The sequence below is a fragment of the Coccidioides posadasii genome, chromosome 2 (assembly GCF_018416015.2).
Source record: "Coccidioides posadasii str. Silveira chromosome 2, complete sequence".
Lineage (NCBI taxonomy): Eukaryota > Fungi > Ascomycota > Eurotiomycetes > Onygenales > Onygenaceae > Coccidioides > Coccidioides posadasii.
In genome coordinates this window covers 3,945,463-3,964,580 of record NC_089408.1, presented here as the reverse complement: position 1 = coordinate 3,964,580, position 19,118 = coordinate 3,945,463, and the positions used below count along the sequence as shown (strand labels likewise).

Here is a 19,118-nt window from a genome sequence, read left to right as displayed (position 1 = left end):
GCTTGGTTAGCGTCAAATATGGCGCATCCGGTCACTGTGCACAGCCGAAGAAAAATCCAAATCGAGCATCGGAGACTGTGAATCTCGACCATCTCGACAGGTCACGAGTTGCGGAGAACAAGGAAAGCAAGTACTCCCGGTGAGGATGGCGGGCCGATTGTCTCCAACGGCGAATTTGCTTCGCAAGTCCCGTCTCTTCTCCTTACCCCAGAGCCTGTCGCCTCCTGCTACTCCCACCTCTTCTTCTACCGTCGTTGAATCCGACACGGCAACACTCCCTTTTCCGATCCGCGCTGCCATTGCAACACCACCTTCATCATTAGCAAGAGGCGATTGGGGCCTCAAGAGACCCCTACCGGCGAAGTCCACGACCGAGAGCTCATCATCCCCCGTCGTTCGCGTCAATCACTTAGATACTTTCGAGCATGTCACGGATTTTGAATCCGCTGCCGATCACGCTACCACGCTGAAAAAATGGCAAGAACTTTTTCTTCCGCTGTCAACCGTGCTGAATACCGGTATTCCATCTGCTGCCGGGGGCGGGCGACATTTAAGCGTTTTTGAGAAAAGTGCAGATAACACCCACGAGAGCAAGAATGTCGATGATCTAAACGCAAAACGATTCAGATTCAAGGGGCCGTGGCTGGCAGGTCAGACGGAAACTGAATTTCAGAATTATCTAAAATCCGTTAGAAAGCAAAGACCCCAGTTTCTGCAGAGGCTACGTCAGGTCCTTGCAGAACGAAAGGCCTCGGAATCCCGAAAAGCCCTTTTAGATCGGGGTGAACCCATTGGAGAGCGTCAGGTGTCGCAAGAACTGAGCGACGAGGAGTTCGAAACAGCTCTGAGAGCTTTGCGCGCAAATCCTGAGGCCCTCGGCCCAGAAATTCACAAGTTCCTGGATCTGGCCACGCCGCCGAATGTACCTGATCAATACCTCACGCGACGTCGCTGGACCGCTGGACCGTCAAACATATCTTCTACCGAATATGTAACGCATGGCCCTCCAACAACACATCCTTCTGCGGGCCTATCCTACCTTCGCACTAAGGCGCATATGGACAACCACCCAGTTGTCGGACCGCAACAGCAACCCAAACCAGTCGAGGCTCGTGTTCTAAGCGCAAAGAGGGCTCAAAAATTACGAACTGTGATTGGTGTTGGTGGAATTGTTGTCGATGATCTTAAATCGCAGGGATGGAGACAAAATAGGTCGCTTGGGGGACCTGTCGGTCCTGATCCGGATGCTCCTGGTGGCTCTAAGTATTGGGTTAAGGCTGAAAGAGCCGCTATACGATCAGACGGCAGAGTTGAGCTACAGGTTGGGCGGCCATCCGAAGCAGCTAAGTCTCTTATCGGAGTATCCGACGCACAACAGTCGTCGGTTTCTTTGCCAAAGAACCTCTTTAGATCCGTCCCTCGGCTTGACACTTGAGGGTCAGATTTAGTTATATGTACTATAGTGTCAGTGTGTAGTTATAAGCAAGCAACGTATTTCCACCTCATTTTTTGATCTACGATGCCATGTCGACGGGTCCTTTCTTGGCCTGATTGTTATATTATCTGAGCATGCCTTTCGATCTGTCCAACCTCCATTGGCGGGCGGACTTTGGGCAGCCCGCTGGTATCACGTGATGAACCTAGGGCTTTGCCACGTGATCGGCTGTCCGCTGTGGTGAGCTAAGCGAACAGCACGAAAAAGATATTGACCTCGACTGCCGCAACCTCACGCGAACGATCCGACAACCTCAACCGTTGCAGCGCAGTCAGCCAACACCGCCAAAATGGGTCGCGTTAGAACGAAGGTGAGAATAACATAGCTCCATCACTGAGCATTTGAATGTTGAGACTTACCCGTTTATTTTGTGAAATCTACAGACAGTCAAGAAGTCCGCCAAGGTCATTATTGAGCGCTACTACCCTAAGCTCACTCTCGACTTCGAGACCAACAAGCGAATTTGCGATGAGATCGCCATCATTGCGTCCAAGCGTCTTCGTAACAAGGTGAGTGCCCTTTCAGATGTTGGAGACGCTATGTTCGGTTTCTCGCGCGTTTCTCCAAGAGCCTCCGGCCTAATGTGCAAATTTCAAATGTAGATCGCTGGCTACACTACCCATCTGATGAAACGTATCCAACGGGGTCCAGTCCGCGGTATTTCCTTCAAGCTGCAAGAAGAGGAGCGTGAGCGCAAGGATCAATACGTCCCAGAGATCTCTGCTTTGGACATCTCCCAGACCGAGAGCGGTCAACTCGAGGTCGATACTGATACCAAAGATCTCCTCAAGAGCCTCGGTGTATGTTTCCCACTTCCCATTCACACTCGGTTCTCACCCGAATATGCAAGCTGTCTGACGACGAAATATTGATAATTCGCTAATGATCAACTTTTAAATGTGAGCAGTTCGATTCCCTCAAGGTCAATGTTGTTGCTGTTGGCCAGGCCCAGCAGGCTGAGCGCCCACGCCGCTTCAGATAAACTCTCTCTCTGACTTTATCATGGCGGTTTGTTTAACGAAAATGTCGTTTGATTTCTGCGGCGTTTTATAGGTAGTAGCTTGCAGATGAAATACAATGACGTTCCATGAATTCAAGGTGTCGCTGATTCCCTACGGGATGATGCTTGATTGCCAAAATGAATCCCTCATGTTTTTTCTCTAAGGACAATTGGCTCGTCTTGCACCGAAGCTGCGTCGCTTTGTAGGGTGATTACGGTAGGTACATAAAAGGATCTCAAAAGCCCTGGAAACAAAGCGCCATTTCCGAAATTGGATCTTAGTCCTTAACCCAACCGGCTCAAAAACTCCGAATATGCTATGAGTATTTCGCATCAAATCAAACGCCATGGGTGTCGTTGCGGTTAAAAGAGCATGTCATCGTCCTCTAGAGAATTGTCATATGATGTTTCGGTGCGTGGGCGGTATGGATGCAATTGGGGATGGAATCCCTCAATCGAACCACCCTGCATACTACCCGACTCCAACGTTGGCGCGGACGCTGCTGTTGAGTCCTTTTCAACGATGCGTACAGGCACCCTTTCCTTGTCAGACGCAATTGTAGGAGAATCACCCCGTTCCATCGCCAGCATTCTGGAACTGTCTCCATCATTCACGGTCAGTCTACCCGGCGGGCAGCCAAGTGCATCCTGTTCCGCCTCTATCGAAGAGCCGATGTTTAAATTCCGAAACTTATCTTCCACAGTTGGCATGCTCGTAACGGGCTGTTTGCCCTTCCTATCTATCTGGTGGCCTTCCCTCCCTTCTTCCAACAAGAGCAGATTCATATTCTTCTTGTCTATCCTTTCCCAGGCCGGTTCCTCGCTCAACTGAACGCGAACGTAGAGAGCCCGCTCAGCGCATTTGTCAGAGCACCATTTCTCCAATTGTTCTTTCGGTACGACTTTCATCTCCTTCCCACGCCCGCCTGGTCCACTCCCCTTTGGACCCCAGACTATGCGGAATTTCGCTTTCGGGTCCTCTTTTCTGTGATCTTTGGGGCAAAGTGTATAACCGCATCGCCCGTCGATGTTCCTTTCCAGGATCAAATTATCGTAATCTGACGGCTGGAACGGGACCAGCGCCGACTTGAAAGTAGACACGTCTTCTTCGGATGGCGAAGCGGGGTCCGCATCAGGATCGCTAGGCAAGGTCATCAGGAGTTCAATGTAAGATAAAATTGCCGCTTCTGTGTCTTTGCGAGCTTGGATATGGCGGGCATGGTGTAGTGCGATGGCCAAGTGACGGGGATTGGGGGTATTCCCGCGAGGCGGGGTGTAATTCATGGAGCTAGGAGCGGTGCTCGAACAAGCATGGACGGCAGGGATCGAGGTCTTGAGCGATGAGCTGATCGAAGGAGAATCGGTCGCTGGATCCATGACCGCTTGAACAGGAAACAGATGTTTATCCGGAGAGGATAGCCATTTAAGGAAAAGAAGCACAAAATGAAAGATCGGTGAGCAGCATCAAGGAGCTCTGGGAGGCCAGTTCCAATAAGCACCAAGAACCATGTGAGGCGAGAAACAAGTAACGGCTGTGAAAGTGTGTGTTTGGCCTGACGTAAGTTCCTTCTTTTTGGGGGGGAAAAGGTGGCGTAATGGCCTGAGCCACAGATTAGGTTATCTTGTTGTCGCTCTTTGGTTTGGTGGAGCAACGCCCGAACACCTCACCCCTCGACGACCTCCCTCACCATTGCTGCACATCACAGAGTGGTATATCTGAGAGCAAGTCGGTCTGGACCCGCGTTCCTTTAGATCTTTTGACATTCATGCTGTCACTAGCACCAAACCTTGGTCTGAAATGTGAGTGCTTTCCTCCTGGAGTTTCTTAGTTGTAAAATCGCGCTGACCTCGTTTCAGAGTAATCACAGGATCACATCTTCTTCTGGTCATTGAATAGCCTTGCTATCTGGACTCAAATTACAATTGACTCTGGTGTTGTTTGATCTCGGCGGCAGGACCAGGAGAAGGCCGGCTCCATAATCGTTACGCGACATCTGTTGGTTCCTAGTTGTTATCACGCAGACCCGCTGCCCCAAATGCCCGCAGTTCCATTCACTGTTAAGGGAATATTTGAATACACCTCCGACCATGAAGATGATCTTACATTTTCGATTGGACAAATCATTACGGTAACAGCAGAGGAGGATGAAGAATGGTATTATGGGGAGTATACAGATGAGGCTGGAACCAAGAAGGAGGGCATCTTTCCTAGGAACTTCGTGGAAAGATACGAACCGCCAGCGCCACCCCGACCTTCAAGACCAAGCAAGCCAAAAAAGGACTCTGAACACCCTCTGCATGCCGAGGCCGTTCCCCAGCCACCTCAAGTCGCCAGCAGCCCCGCACCACCAAGTCCGGAATTTGAGGCCCCACCATCGATTGAAAGGGAGACCGAATCCAAACCACCTCAGCCCGTTCCTCCTCCACCCGCAGAGACTCACATATTAGCTGCTCCTCCCCCTCCTCAGGCACCATCACAGAAGCAACCTACGAGCGCCACGCAGCGAACGGAATTTAAACCCCCGCCTCCACCAGTCGCCGAGAAGCCTATAGGAACTTCTTTCAGGGATAGAATTGCAGCATTTAATAAGCCTGCAGCGGCACCAATAGCCCCATTTAACCCAAGCGCAGCAACTTTAAACTCGAGCGCCTTTATCAAGAAGCCTTTTGTTGCGCCTCCTCCAAGCAAAAATGCTTACGTTCCGATGCCAGTTGAAGCGCCTCCCCAGAGGGTATATAAGCGGGAAGAAGACCCAGAGGTTATGGAACCCCACCAAGAAAGACTAGCTACAGATCGATCACCCCCTCCTCCACCCGAAGCCGCTGATGATGAGGACAAGCCCAAGCCTACCTCTCTAAAAGAACGAATTGCACTCCTGCAAAAGCAGCAACTTGAGCAGGCGGCACGGCATGCAGAAGCAGCTCAAAAGAAAGAGAAGCCGAAGAAGCCGCCTCCGAAAAAACGCGTAGAACCGCAAGAAGCTCCGGACCACGTGGACTCCGTTCCTGGTGCGGAATTAGAAAGAACTGATACATTGGAAACAGCCAAGGAATCTCACACAGGGGTGGAGCACCGTGATGATACCGGTCCACCCCAACATCGGGCGCCTATTCTGCCCGCCACGATGAGCGCTGCACATCCTTCGCCAGAACATACAAGTGATCCCAATGACGCTGACCACTCCGGCACAGGGGATACAGAAGAAGCGGAGGAAACTTCAGCTAGCAAGGAGGATGGTGATGAGAAACTAGCGAAGCACGGCCTAGGTATGAATCAAGGTGAACAAGAAGACCAGATCGACCAAGGAGGTGCTAAGGGCGAAGACGTGGAAGAGGAAGAGGAAGAGGAGGAAGAGGAGGAAGAGGAGGATATTGACCCTGAAATCAAAAGGAGAATGGAACTTCGTGACCGTATGGCGAAAATGAGTGGCGGGATGGGCATGATGGGTATGTTTGGTCCACCAACTGGCATACCAGGCATGTCAGGTAGTGGATATAAAAAGCCACAACCCAGCCATTCAGCCAGTGCTGAAGCCAAATCTCCGGATGAAGAGCGCTCGACTCCAGCATATGCAACCCCGGTCCCAGTTATGGTTCTCCCGGGAATGCAGTCACGCAAACAAGAATCAATAAAGTCTCCCACTGAAATCAAGGGAGATGAGATAGATACACAGTTGACAACTGCCGTCCAAACTCCCAAAATGACCACTGAAGAGGCCGATGTACATCCTTCGCAGCCCAAGATGCAGAGGGCACCCCCGCCTCCACCACCAGAAGGTATTTTTAAATGTCCCTGATTAGATTTTAAGCCATTGTGTTAACCGTCTTAACAGAACGCTCCCCGCCGCTTCCGCCCGGCCATTCCAGGCCAGTCCTGCCACCTATGCCAGGAGATCGACCAATCAGCCCTTCTCCGCCTCCAGAGTGTAAGTGATCCCTTGAGTATCACGCCCAAATGGCCTGCCACTGATTACTTGTTTAGCGCGCCCCGCCCTACTGCCACCAACAAGGAGAACAATGTCTCCAAGTCTCGGCGAAGAGTCAGACGACGAACTTTCTGCTGCACCTGGTAATTTACAAGCAGAGAGCCAGTCAAGCGACGGCTGTACAGCTGCGGTTCTACCTGACCGAAAGAACGATGTGGCACCACCTTTGAGACTCCCTACTTCTGAGAAACGTTTAAGCCATCCACCTCCTGTTCCACAGGTGCTCCCTACTTTGCCATCGGCTGCTCAAACTCGCCCGCCTCCACCGCCTCCGCCCTTTCCCGTAAGTCGTAAATCAACGAACGATAGTCGAATGAGTGTGCGCACGCAAACCGGCCTCCCAGGCCATGACACAGAAGAGGAGATCACAGAATATGAGGGAGATTATGATACCGACATTGCTTCTAGCGCCAAACATAAAGATGCTCTAAAGGCGCACGGACGTGATTCAAGTGTAGACGAAGGCACCATTACGGATGAATTCAGCACTCAATCTCCTCAAAGTCCAGTAGATATACGCCCACCTCCCCCTCCTACCATGGCTCCTCGCGCAGCTCCTCCGCCCCCTCCAAGATCGATGCGACAATCTATCGACATGCCAAGAATGCCTCCCCCTCCTATCCCGCCTCCTAAGAATCATGCACACGATGAGGATGAATACGATCCATATAGATATGATACCCATCCAGCCGCCCCACCTTCCCGGGGTGCACCGACCGCCACGAAGTCACCCTCAGAAGAAGCTGGTGGGGAAGATTTCTATCCTGAATCATCGCCTAGAAAATCCATTCACTCTTCTCCTCCTCCAAATCCGCCTTCTCTGCAAAGTGCATCTCGGAGCCAGCCTTCTCGTGGATCAGTTGACCTCCTCAGAAGTCAATCCAATACTCGTAGGTCTATGGATATCCAGCGGCTGCCTATGGAAGGTTATATTGCAAGTGATGTCGACCTTGGAGAAGGCACATTTTGGTGGACACAACCCAATACTCCTCCCCCTGTCTTTCAAAATAGAAGAGATATAATGTACGAAGTTGAAGAATCGTCATCCACCAAAAGAGGGGCCAAGACCACGATTTCCAAAGACGTTTATGTTTTGTTTATGGACTATTCCCAAACGATTATCACAGTTCAGTTCGATTCGAAGAATCCTGGTGATGTTATCCTTGAACAGCGTCATGAGGCGCCGCCACCGCGGCTCCGTCAAGATCAACTTGAAAACGCCCACGCCCTGTTTGGATCCCGACTTTCGGAATCTGTAGCCTCCAAACAAAACACAATTGTCGGCGACGGAACGTCCTATAGTTTAGTACAGTCCCTTCTCACTCCCTTTTCCGATGCCCTTCTCCCGGTTGGTGCCCGTGCATTCGGAGCTGCGGTGTACTCCAATCTAGCCAACGCTTCCGTCCAGCAATATGATGAGATTCGTCCCGGTGATATTGTCACGTTTCGCAACGCTCGTTTCCAAGGTCATCGGGGAACGATGCATCAAAAATATAATGTTGAGGTTGGAAAGCCTGATCACGTTGGAGTTGTTGTTGACTGGGACGGGACAAAGAAGAAAATTAGAGCGTGGGAGCAAGGCCGAGAGAGTAAGAAAGTCAAGATTGAAAGTTTCAAGTTGGGTGACTTAAAGAGTGGAGAATGCCGTGTCTGGAGAGTTATGCCTCGAAGTTGGGTTGGCTGGGATGGAGAGAAATCATAACTTTCATGATCTTGTCTTCTCTCGCTCTCTAATGAGCTCTCAGGGTTTTACTATGCCCAATGTATTGGACATTGGAATAAAGAATGATGGCGAGACCACATGAAATTGAAGAATCATTTTGATCAAGCTCAGCATCCTGTTGTTGTTACGATGCAATTTTCTGATTCACTCGCTAGCATCAGTTGGAATTAATCTGCCTTTTCCCGCTTATGTGTATTCTGTGATTCTTTTTTCTCCTTGCATGCATATTGACACATCATCATACCTCTTCCTGTACGGCTGGCTTGTATCTAGTTTTACTCTTAGCCCGCATAACAGAATTTCCTTGGGGGTTAAAAGAATGGAGGCTGCTGTTGTCATTGTGCAGGCCATACCATGCGCCTCTCAAAAGGTGTGCACAGGACAATACAGCCTACTGCAAGCTCTTGGAATTCAAAAAGACCAGCAACAATTACTGGCACAATACAGAGTATTTTAAAGTGATTACAAACTCTAAACACGCCTGCGAAATCGTTGCGCCATTCCCATGCAAAATCGGACAGTCCACAAGGGATTGCTTGCTATATATACAACTGATTTCCGCCTGATTATCCAGTTCATCCTGCACATTACCTCCACAATTCAGCTCGAGTCTCAGATAAGCAACAACTCACCTGTCGCCGCTCCACCTACTGCCTGCGGCTGGTATGCCTGTTGGCCGGCCTGATTCACGATGTATGGCGATTGCTGTGAGCCATTTAGCCCATCGCCTGCTGCATCACCACCAGACAAACTCATAGCTGCCATCTGCTGGCTACCTACTCCAGCAAAGTACACCTCCGCGGCATTCACAGCAGCAGACATTTCGCCTCCTGGGGTCACAAGCCCCGAATTGGTACCAAGGTTCGAAGGACTGGTGTTATTTCCCGCCGCAAGCAGAGTAGATATTGGTATCGAGAATGGCGTATTCGTACTCTCGTTTGCCGGTGGTTTTTGTAGAGCAGGGCTGTTTCCTAGTTTCTTCGGTCTTGAATTCCGGAAAACTTGTTGTACAGGCTTTAGGTAGACAGTCGCTAAGGTTCCAACATTCAGGCATAATTCCTCAAGCGTACGGGGATCCAGCCGTTCACTCTCCGCAGTGATAGGTGGCTTTTCGCCCATTACAATATCTTTTGCAGCCGTAGGGTCGGTAGAAAGGAGACGCCAATACATGAAGCCTCTGTCACGGAGGTCTGGATCGTCTGTCTCTTCAGTGCACCACTTTAATACCTGCGGCACAATCTGCTGGCCCTTGGTGGGTCGTTGAATGAATAATTTCACGGTCGCCGTGAGAAGTGCGAGTTGGACCTCCACCGGCTCATCATGGAAAGTTGCCAAGAAGTCTTGCAAGAAGACGTCCGAGTTCTCTATTCGGTCTGCATATTGTCCAATAATCCAGATTATAGCTGCCTTTGCTTCTGGTTCGTCAAGCTCATCAATATTCTTCATAACAGCTCCAATGATGCCTTCGTATTGATTGGGGTATTTTCGAAATATGTTGCGGATGACCACCGTTGCTTCCTGGACAATATAGGGAATTTTGGCATTGACAAGTTCTAGTAACGTTTCGATGCATTGGTTGGAAGCGGATTCAATTTTGATCGCCAATTTTCCAATCGCTCTTACTGCTTTGCGAACGAAATGCACATCGATCTCCGTGGCATACCTATGGAGATGTTAAAATACTGTATAAATAACGGCACGATAGCAAAGACTTACTCCCGCAGTTCCGTTAGTACAACGGAGATATTGTCTCTGGTTGCTAACATGAAAATTAGTTCAAGTTTCGTGACCTTGACATATATCGGGTCGTTGTATTTGCAAAAGAACACGCGAATATCGTTTCGTAAAACCTCTGGTTGCTTTTGTAAAATCAAAATTGCATTTCTAAGGGCCAGATACTGGACCTCAGGACCTTTTGACAAAAGAGTCACAAGCGGAGGCGAAAGCTTGCGCGCTAAGGATGCGATCTGTCTTTGGTCGGCAATATAATTCATTAAGTAGAGAATGACGCGGATGCAGGTCAGTACAACTGCAGAATTTGAGTGCGAGAGACGCGGAGCGACTCTCTCAGCCAACAAGAGCGCTTCTGATGACTCTCGTGGTACGTACGACATTAACGCTTCTAGGATATAAGTTTGGCCCCATCTAAACCGCAAGTCAGTTTGGGACATCATGTCTGAAGGGGGAAAGACATACTCGGAGCAATCTGGAAGAATAGATATCATCTTCGACGCACTCGCATAATCAATTGTAAGAGTGATGGCTTCACTCCTTTCCCATATATCCATTAATGCGGCTAAGGCACTGGATACTACGGTTGGATTTTCATCCTTAAGCATGCTATTCAACCTATCAATCAAGTCTGATGTTTCCACAGTTCTCCTGTCATGGTCATAAAGCTTCGCAACCGCAAAGCACGCAGTTTTACGGACATATGGGTCTCCGTCATCGAGCAGCCGTTTTATTGGTTGGACGGTAGCCTCGACGAATTCACGAACATGGACATATGAAATGGTTCGCAGGGCAAGAGCACGTATAAGAGGATTGTTATCGTTCAAATCCTACACTCTCTGTTAGCTCGTAAACACATCAGGATGAACTGGTACTACGGGAAAAGCATACATCCAGCAATAACGGTAGCGCTTTCAATGCTACATCAGGTTTCGTTCTGGCATAATTGACGAGGAACAGAAAGCACCTGGTTCAACGTTCCGTTAGCCACGTTGATCCATCGTTGGCCTAGTCCTCACGGTGTAGAATCCCCTACATCTTCTTAATCTCAAGGCTCGGAATCGTCATGCACTCAACCACGTCAGGGAACAATGAAACCATATCATTGTTGCTCATTGTCATATTTGCCACGATCCTTTTCAATGCAATCTTTTTTCCGGAATGATTCTTATCCTTTTTGCCTCCGCCATGGAGCTCCATACGGAGCTCGTTGACCTTTCCCTGCGAACTGTGAGTCCATGAATTTATAACAGCATGTGCCGGCGGCGTAAATAGCTTCGGAGCAAACATGGGGATCCCAGGAAAAGGCGTCGTCAAAAGGGCAGGTGGAAGAAGATCAAGATGTCTGCAGTCCAGACTCCCGCAAAAGCAGAACGGTAAAGCGTGGTCAAGATGAACAAGGCCGACGGGGCACGGGGGGATAAAATACGGCAGTAGGAGAGATGGGCAGATGACCTACCCTCGCAAATAGCTTAGCATCTCCCCCGCTCGAAGACATTGTTTCGTTCGCTGCTTAACCGCGGAGAAAGCTCTGGGGTTGCGTCAAGGGACGTAGTGACAAGGAAGTACGTAGTAGATCGCAAGGTTGCCTCTGGCTTTCGCCCGGGCAAATCACACCGAAAAATGGCCAGACGGAGAGATGGACAAAGTAGCTGCCACTTCCATGCCTCTAAATCAGGGTAATGGTTTGATTCCCGATCCAATTCAGTGTGGACGGTGAGAAAATAGGAACAGAGCGAGCAGCTGGTCTGAGACGGAACCTTCAAATGACAAAGGGGCCCTGGCGCAGTCCAGATCGAAAACATCACCACCTCACCAACTCGTGGCCACACGCGACAACCGGCAACCCCAGCTCACGGCCATCGATCCTACCTAACACCTTACCCTCCTATACATTTGCACGAAGAATCTGCGAAACGTTTATTCCCTGAGCGACCACCATGGTTCCACCTGTATCCCTACCTCCGTGGGCTATCGACATGAAGTCACCGCCTCCACCACCATCAAAAGCGAACATCCCGAATCCGCCAGGCTACTCGTCCTCACCACGATCCAGCTCAAAACAAGTGAGTTTTGGTCCTTTTTCCCGTGCTATTCAAGTACATCCCCCTAATCCTACCCCGCCTTGCAGCCCAAATCCCCCCAACAATCTTCGACGTCGTCTAGCGTTTCCGTACAGAAATCCCGTGAAACCGACGCTCTCAAGCTCAAGAAGGCGTGGGAGATTGCCTTTGCACCAGCAAAGCAATTACCTATGAATGCAATAATGATGTACATGTCTGGGAACAGTCTACAGATTTTTAGCATCATGATGGTCTTCATGCTATTCAAGGGACCTATCCAAGGTCTGATAGCGACGAATTCCGCCTTTGCCAAATTTGAGGCGGAGGGGATTAAGGCGCAATTGATTGGAGTGAAGATAGTATATGTTCTGATGCAACTTATGCTATTGGCGTTGGGCGTGTGGAAGGTCAATGCGATGGGTTTGTTACCGTATGTCCGACTTTCCACACTACCAAAGCTTGAATAGAGCTAATAAATGTACTAGGACTACGAGATCAGACTGGCTTGCTTGGGAGACGGAAAGGGTCCCCCTAGAAAGGGCGTATTTTGCATTTAGATAAGAAAGGAACACGAAATATTTCTCCGTGAGACCCATAAACGTGGTTATTTTTGGCCAGCCGCTATGATATTTGAGCATAACATTTCTGGGTTCCTGGATTATATCACCCAAGCAAACTGTCTCCCATAGGATAAACAGCTCCCCCGAGCGTCAATTCTCTGCTTTACCAGCACCATCGCAACCCCATCTCCTTGGATTGAGATAGATGGCAGCGACCATCATGGAAGCCGTGGTAAGCAAGGCCAGGGCCACCACAATAAAAAACCATCCACCCAACCAGTTTACTGTAGGCAAAATACCCACCGTCGCCCCCGCCTTAAGCAGACACCGAACTAAATTGTTCGCAGCCGTGGCTGTGGCTGCATTATTTGGATGCAGATCAACAATTGGAGTCCCGAGTATTACGCTGCGAGGGTCGGAGCTCCGAAGAAAAAGAGCAGAGTCAACGGGAAAGTGATTGACAAGTTGAAATGCACGGTCCAGCCAAAGGCGAGAATGCTAGAGGTTGCGACAACGAGCAACGGGAGAGAAATTTGGAGTCTAGCTCTTTCGATGAGAAATTTCCCAGGTCTCATTCCTTATTTTTGTGGATGGTATGACTGAGCTTCTTGGAAATTCTCCTATAGTTTTAGTCGACTACATGGCTGTTGGCTATCGAGGTAAACGCAGGGCCCAGCCCCAAAGGAAGGAAAGAAAGGCCGATCTCCTGATACTCTTTCAGTTCATATGTGTCATGAAAGATCTTTGGAGTCGAGGCTCCAATCACGTAGTAACCACAAACAATGATCGCGTTGCTTAATAAAATCAGCCTAGTAACCATTCTAATCACTATCGCAAGCGTATTCAGCGGGTTAGGAATTCCGCATTACGCTCTCGCGGGTGGCTGTGCCGAACGTCGCTCTAATTTGCATTCGACTAGGTAAGATATCAGGGAGGTATTCTATCCTGGTGGTGAAATTGACCCGTTTCTGACAATATTCCTTGACGTTTCGGGGAGGAATATGGCGAATTGAACAATGTAAATGGATGCCATGATAACAAGAAACCAGAATATTGCTCTCAGCCCAAATATTGGGTAGGAACCCCGCCAATTTTGGGCCTAATTGAATGTCCTATTAACGAACCTGCCATTGTATAGCCAATATATGATCCTCTTTGGGCTGCAGTGGCGATATCAGCCACTACCCCAGATGCTAGGGCAATCGTCTTGCTGCTCCCAGCACTCTGCAAGCAACGGAGCACAAAACGCCAATATTGGCAGAAACATATATGATGAAGGAAATGATGTATGCAGGTTGTTTGCCAGCAGCGTCTGCAAAATCTCCCAAGAACATTGGTGTCAATCCTTGCATGGCCTAGATGGAGAGCAGGATACACTTAGTTAGCAAGAAAACAACAACACAGCTTCTTTCAAGTTTCATACCATATAGGTGGTGACAGTCAGGTCCATCTCCTATGCGAAACATTCAAGCTCCTCCCCATAACATTTAGTGCTGAAAGGTGTTTTCCGGAGAAGAGACAAAAGCCCAGCCCATGATGCGCAAAATGACAATATGCAGACGTAATGACAAAGGAAAGGTAGATTATACACGTTCTTCCTGAAGATTAGGGTTATAATTGTGCTCGGCTTTCTTAACAAATGTGTAACTGCGAGAACACTCTGTTTCAGCTGATGTGATATCCCCTAATGTGGTACCATTGCTGCTCTGAAAAGGAGGATCCATCGTGTTTGGGTTTGAAAATGGATGGAAGCCTTGGTTTCAAGCCTTCTTATATACTGCATGTTCAAAATCGGAATGTAGCCAGGAATTGAGCAGTCCATAATTGACAATTGAGAAGAGCCCCGACCTTAGGTACCCCTGAAGTCCCGCGTCCGTGGGAACAAGGTATAATTGACCTTGAGAAACCAGCTGCCGATGCATTCCCGCGCCAGACTCGCAAAACAAGAGAAAGAAGCATGCAGATCAAGACCTGGCTTGTTGTACATACATACAAACATGTTTGATGGATGCGTCTTTCCATTACTGCGAAGTGAATAGTACTGTATTAGGCATATATTCGGGTCCATGCAAGCCGCTTTCCGGTCCGTTGCCTGAGAAAACTGCAGGCCACACTTTAAAGAGATGGTCGAGTGTTACCCATCATACACAGACGCCCTGGTTGCAATGTAGAAACCAGGGTTTGTTGATGTATGCAGTTCCATTGTTGTACCACTCCGTTCACCATTGTATCTGCAGGCATCGCTGCTGGCAAAATGCAGGACAAAGGGGGTGAGAATTTGGGCAGAAGCTCACCCAAATTACCTCGCTCAGCCACCTTGCAGGATCTTCCTAGAGATATAGTGGATGATTTATTTTTTTTTTTTTTTTTTTTTTTTTTTTTTTTTTTTTTTTTGGATGATAACCAAGCTAGCTCCATAAGAAACTAGGACAACCAATCCTTCTCGGATAACCTCTGATCTGGAGAATAGATCAGACTGATCAGTTTCCCTCAATGGCTTCTAATGGTGGAATTATAACACCAATGTGACTACCTCATGGTTATCCGTGGCCTAACATACAGGAAACTTGTTAGAAAATAACATTTGAATTACACCAGCACCCAGTGAAGAAAGGTTCCCCCTTAAAGGAATTTGGACTGTCCTCGCTTTGAACAGCCAATGGACTATATGTACATACTTTCAACCTAACTTGTTGTATCCTTTTCCTGAGCTGCCTTGCGGCAGGCATCAAAGAAAATCTGAACGAAATCCCACACATCTGTGAATGTGTTGTATAGTGGTGCTGGAGCGACACGGATGACATCAGGTTTTCTTTCATCCAGGATAACACCATTGTCAACGAGATGACTAAATACGCTGTCGAGAAGCCCGGGCTTCAATAGCACACTCAGCTGCGCACCCCGTGCTTCAGGATCAGATGGAGTAATAATCGAGAATGGATCGCCGCTGGGTCGGACACCCTCCGGGGAGTTGAGGAGTAAATGTTCCAGATATGCAGTTAACTCAAGGGACTTCTTTCGAAGCGCAGGCATAGTAGCCTTGTCGAAAATGTCGAGAGAAGAGAGTACAGCAGTCATATCAAGGACCGAAGGGTTCGAAAGTTGGAATCCAGCCGCACCAGGGCGAGGAACAAAATCTAGCGACATTGCATTAATCAATCGACGATCAACCGCGCCCTGAAGCCATTGGAAAGAAAACTTACTATTATCCATGAGAAATCTCAGGCTCTTATCCCCGCCCCACCAGCCCGTTAGGCGATGTCTGTATGGATCTTCTTTATTCTCCAGGTTGACTTGGCCGTGTTTTTCATGCACGAACAGAGCTCCCATGGAACCAGGGCCTGAATTCATGTATTTATACGTACACCAAGCGGCAAAGTCCACATCCCAATCGTGGAGCTTCAATTCAACATTTCCAGCAGCATGTGCACAGTCCCATCCTATAAGTAGGCCCTTGGAGTGCGCATGGGCTGTAATAGTTGGAATATCAAGATACTGGCCGCTGTAATACTGGATGCCGGGGAGTAAGATGAGAGCAGTGCTGGATGCATGCTCGTCGATGGTTTTCAGTATCCTTTCTGTCGGAAGGACAGGCTCTTTAAGGTCCTTCGGCTCGATTAGCACCATAGCATCTTTCGGATCGAAACCATGATGCCGAATTTGAGACTCCACGGCATACTAAAGCGCAGCTTATCAGCCATTGCCTGCAATTCGGACAGTCCACATTACGTTGAGAGTCAGGGTCGGCCCATACATGATCACTAGGGAAAGCCTTCCCTTCAAGAATAATCTTATACTTCTCCTTTGTCGGGCGGTAAAAGCTCGCCATAAGAAGGTGCAAATTGCCTGTCAACGTGCTCATAACGGCCACTTCGCTCGGAAGCGCTCCCACGACCTGAGCCATCAGCTTCGACGTAACATCATCGTAGTCCATGTACGGAGGGAAAGGGGAGTCTTCGAGCTTAGTGAAGTGTCCAAGAACGGCCTTGGTCGCCCATGTTTGTAAAAATCGATCAATGTACGTGCGAGCATTTTTGGGTTGAAGGCCAAGGGAATTTCCACAAAGGTATATGCAATCCGAAGATGGGCTTTCTATAAATCCTGTAAGTCACGCTGCTTGTGTGGATTTGAGCTGCCAGAAGCAAGGCGCAAAGGGGAAAAGCAGAGCTCACCTCCTTCGGCAACGGCAAGGGATTTTCTTTTTAGATCTGCTTTTGAGGGAATGATGAACTGATTCCTAAATTCGCGAAGCGGATCCTGAGCATCTAGAGACTCTGCGTACTCCCTCTTGAATGAAAGAGCACTGTCTCTGAAAGGAAGAGGGGCTTTCGAACTGTCGGCCATGTTTTCCTTTTTGTTATTATAGACAACCAGCTTAAGTACGGAACGTTTCTCTCCTTGCTGATAGATTTAGCAGGACAGAGGAATTAACTCGTTCAGGAGGCGATGGATAGATATCTGCTACTTATCCTTCCCCTCTGAGCGCGAGGATATATACGGTGACGGTCGCAGAACATAGAGGGCAGTGTTGACCTTTTCCAACCCCACATCCCGTTACAGGCGACATCTCTTTGACTTTCGGCAAATTCTTGGTCCAGGCACTCCGTGTCTCTGAGGGATGCACACGCTATGAATCACCGACCAACTCAACCTCGCAAAGCCCCAATAGCCGTTCCCAGCCGTGAACTAGGGAAGTTTATCGTCCTCAATTGAACACCACAATTCATTCTGGGAGCGCTTTTGATCTATAGTATCTACTCCATGCAGCACCTCCTAAACCTGGGTTTGGGATACCGTCTTTAAATTCCCAGTATCGTATAACAGCTAGGTAGTAGTATCTCTACATTACCAGAGAGATCCCCCGCCACAGAGTGTTGGATTTCATCTCCATTCAGAATGTCAACTTGGCTCCGACGGACGGCGGAACCAAACGACCGGGCATCTCCTTTTCGATCTCATACTTTACTCTCCAGCCGGAACAGTGACCCGGAAGCAAAATCTTAGGGTTGAGTGCTTTGAGGTCCTTAACCGTGGCCTCAATCTGGGCTGCTTCGCTTCCAGCAAGATGATATCCGCCGAAAATTGCGTAGGCGGGAATATTCTTCCCGGCCAAATCCACTGCGTGTCTCGATGCATTGACGACGCCGGCGTGGCTGCAACCGGTAAATATAACGAGACCCTTGTCTGTGAACACCGACAATTCGTTAGCCTTCCGCTCAGCCGCACGAAGGTGGAGGTCAATTCCTCTCCAAATGGGCTGTTCAATAAACAGTCCTACCCTTGAGGTTGCATGCAAGAAGCCGCTCATCAGCAATTATCTCATCTTTCTCCCATTGACCTGTTGATTTATCAAAGCGCACCGCATGCGCCAACCCGGTCTCATATTCCGTGATGCGCGGAATCTCTCCTGAGATAAGGAACATGCCGTCCAAGACTGTGTGAGGGGAAGTGGTCTTTTCTACCTTCGCCCCCGCATCCTCGATCTCCTCAAATGTGGGGTCTGCCTCAAGCGAAATTATTTCAGACCCGATGCTGAATCCCCGGTAGTCTGGGCGTGCTTCGTGCAAGTCGACCACGAGATCCTGACCGCTGCGACCATTCGCCGCTTGTGCGTCTCGAATCATCTGTATCGCGCGAAGCATACCGCCTACATATTCAAGTCTCATTACCATGCCAAAACAGGGACAAGCTATATGCATTACCTGAGTGGTCTCGATGCCAATGGGATAATTGGATACGCTCAATGGTCGAAATATCGGCCCTGAGTCGCTTAACATTGCGTTCCCAGACGCTTTCTTCTGGGCCAGTGTCAAACAATATTGTATGCCTGACATCTCCTCTAGTCGCCGTCTGTGAAAACATATTGATGAGTAGAGTCATGTATCACTCAGCTTAAGTACCGCACGCATTGTTCTTACAATCATCACTGAAAGTCCATGGGCAGAGCAGCAGATACTGTCCATGCGAAGCTCCTTTGAAGCGTCGCCTCGGTGATGCAAGTCATATTGAGATTCGAGTGCTATATTGCCCATCAACCCAGTCGCTTGGACGGTATCGGGTGGGGGAGGGGACATGACATCCAGCTCATTGTCAACAATAACGACAATCTCTAGAGAATCAACTTCAACAAGTGTCATTTTCACTCGGGTGCACAGCACAACAATTTCAAGTCTGCAGATGAGTGAAACGGTGCTTGGAGAAGGGTGTTGTACATGTAGCTTTGGTAACAGTTAAGCCTCCTTATATTAGTGGGCTTTAGCCATCCGCTGCCGGACGCCGCCCCGCGCGATATTCTCCTGTTCAATACCGAATTACTTTTGGCAACTCCAGCTGGAATTTGAGATATTTCTATCAAGTATGCCTAGCTTAATCTTGTGCAGCAACTGACTTGCCAACCCAACGGATACTCTGTTAATGGAGTGGTAGAACAGATTTGGAGCTGCACTCAAAAAAAAAAAAAGAAAAAAATAGAAAAGGATTAAGGAGCTCCTCGGCAGAAAGTACATAAGCAGGTAACTTCTCCATGGGACTAAAGTTTAAACCTTTCCTCAACAAGCTTG

At 48.8% G+C, this 19,118-nt stretch overlaps 8 protein-coding genes across 9 annotated transcripts; 4 read left to right on the top strand and 4 right to left on the bottom strand.

Annotated features, from left to right (window-relative positions):
- The first annotated feature begins 101 nt into the window (after nt 1–101).
- Nucleotides 102–1,502, top strand: D8B26_003736 (mitochondrial 37S ribosomal protein bS1m). The gene has a single exon (XM_003071785.2). The coding sequence runs from the start codon at nt 146–148 to the stop codon at nt 1,433–1,435; it is 1,290 nt and encodes a 429-aa protein (XP_003071831.1). The 5' UTR covers nt 102–145; the 3' UTR covers nt 1,436–1,502.
- A 282-nt stretch (nt 1,503–1,784) lies between these two features.
- RPS17 (40S ribosomal protein eS17) lies at nt 1,785–2,477 on the top strand (the record flags this gene model as incomplete). Its single annotated transcript, XM_003071786.2, has 4 exons — nt 1,785–1,805; nt 1,879–2,004; nt 2,098–2,295; nt 2,403–2,477. 4 exons carry the CDS (start codon nt 1,785–1,787, stop codon nt 2,475–2,477), a joined length of 420 nt encoding a protein of 139 aa, XP_003071832.1.
- Nucleotides 2,478–2,665: 188 nt separating this feature from the next.
- Nucleotides 2,666–3,958, bottom strand: D8B26_003734 (uncharacterized protein). Its single transcript, XM_003071787.2, has one exon. The coding sequence runs from the start codon at nt 3,870–3,872 to the stop codon at nt 2,859–2,861; it is 1,014 nt and encodes a 337-aa protein (XP_003071833.2). The 5' UTR covers nt 3,873–3,958; the 3' UTR covers nt 2,666–2,858.
- Nucleotides 3,959–4,368: 410 nt separating this feature from the next.
- On the top strand, nt 4,369–8,323 carry D8B26_003733 (uncharacterized protein). Its single transcript, XM_003071788.2, has 3 exons — nt 4,369–6,272; nt 6,329–6,421; nt 6,478–8,323. The coding sequence occupies exons 1-3, from the start codon at nt 4,532–4,534 to the stop codon at nt 8,181–8,183; spliced, it is 3,540 nt and encodes a 1,179-aa protein (XP_003071834.2). The 5' UTR covers nt 4,369–4,531; the 3' UTR covers nt 8,184–8,323.
- Nucleotides 8,324–8,514: 191 nt separating this feature from the next.
- Nucleotides 8,515–11,632, bottom strand: D8B26_003732 (uncharacterized protein). Its single transcript, XM_003071789.2, has 6 exons — nt 11,395–11,632; nt 10,972–11,156; nt 10,827–10,902; nt 10,401–10,765; nt 9,921–10,349; nt 8,515–9,867 (listed from the first exon to the last, which is right to left on the bottom strand). Exons 1-6 carry the CDS (start codon nt 11,431–11,433, stop codon nt 8,817–8,819), a joined length of 2,145 nt encoding a protein of 714 aa, XP_003071835.2. The 5' UTR covers nt 11,434–11,632; the 3' UTR covers nt 8,515–8,816.
- Nucleotides 11,633–11,742: 110 nt separating this feature from the next.
- D8B26_003731 (uncharacterized protein) lies at nt 11,743–12,654 on the top strand. Its single transcript, XM_003071790.2, has 3 exons — nt 11,743–12,001; nt 12,067–12,428; nt 12,484–12,654. Exons 1-3 carry the CDS (start codon nt 11,876–11,878, stop codon nt 12,557–12,559), a joined length of 564 nt encoding a protein of 187 aa, XP_003071836.2. The 5' UTR covers nt 11,743–11,875; the 3' UTR covers nt 12,560–12,654.
- Nucleotides 12,655–14,774: 2,120 nt separating this feature from the next.
- BNA5 (Kynureninase (L-kynurenine hydrolase)) lies at nt 14,775–17,107 on the bottom strand. The gene is made up of 4 exons (XM_003071791.2): nt 16,731–17,107; nt 16,313–16,650; nt 15,762–16,236; nt 14,775–15,695 (listed from the first exon to the last, which is right to left on the bottom strand). The coding sequence occupies exons 1-4, from the start codon at nt 16,900–16,902 to the stop codon at nt 15,244–15,246; spliced, it is 1,437 nt and encodes a 478-aa protein (XP_003071837.2). The 5' UTR covers nt 16,903–17,107; the 3' UTR covers nt 14,775–15,243.
- A 152-nt stretch (nt 17,108–17,259) lies between these two features.
- Nucleotides 17,260–18,884, bottom strand: D8B26_003729 (uncharacterized protein). Of its 2 annotated transcripts, XM_003071792.2 has the most exons (4): nt 18,477–18,884; nt 18,261–18,408; nt 17,837–18,205; nt 17,260–17,742 (listed from the first exon to the last, which is right to left on the bottom strand). In XM_003071792.2, exons 1-4 carry the CDS (start codon nt 18,693–18,695, stop codon nt 17,450–17,452), a joined length of 1,029 nt encoding a protein of 342 aa, XP_003071838.2. In that variant the 5' UTR covers nt 18,696–18,884; the 3' UTR covers nt 17,260–17,449. The 2 variants fall into 2 exon arrangements, with proteins under 2 accessions (XP_003071838.2, XP_065980326.1); XM_066124247.1 differs by having other exon boundaries at nt 18,261–18,884.
- Nucleotides 18,885–19,118: the final 234 nt, after the last annotated feature.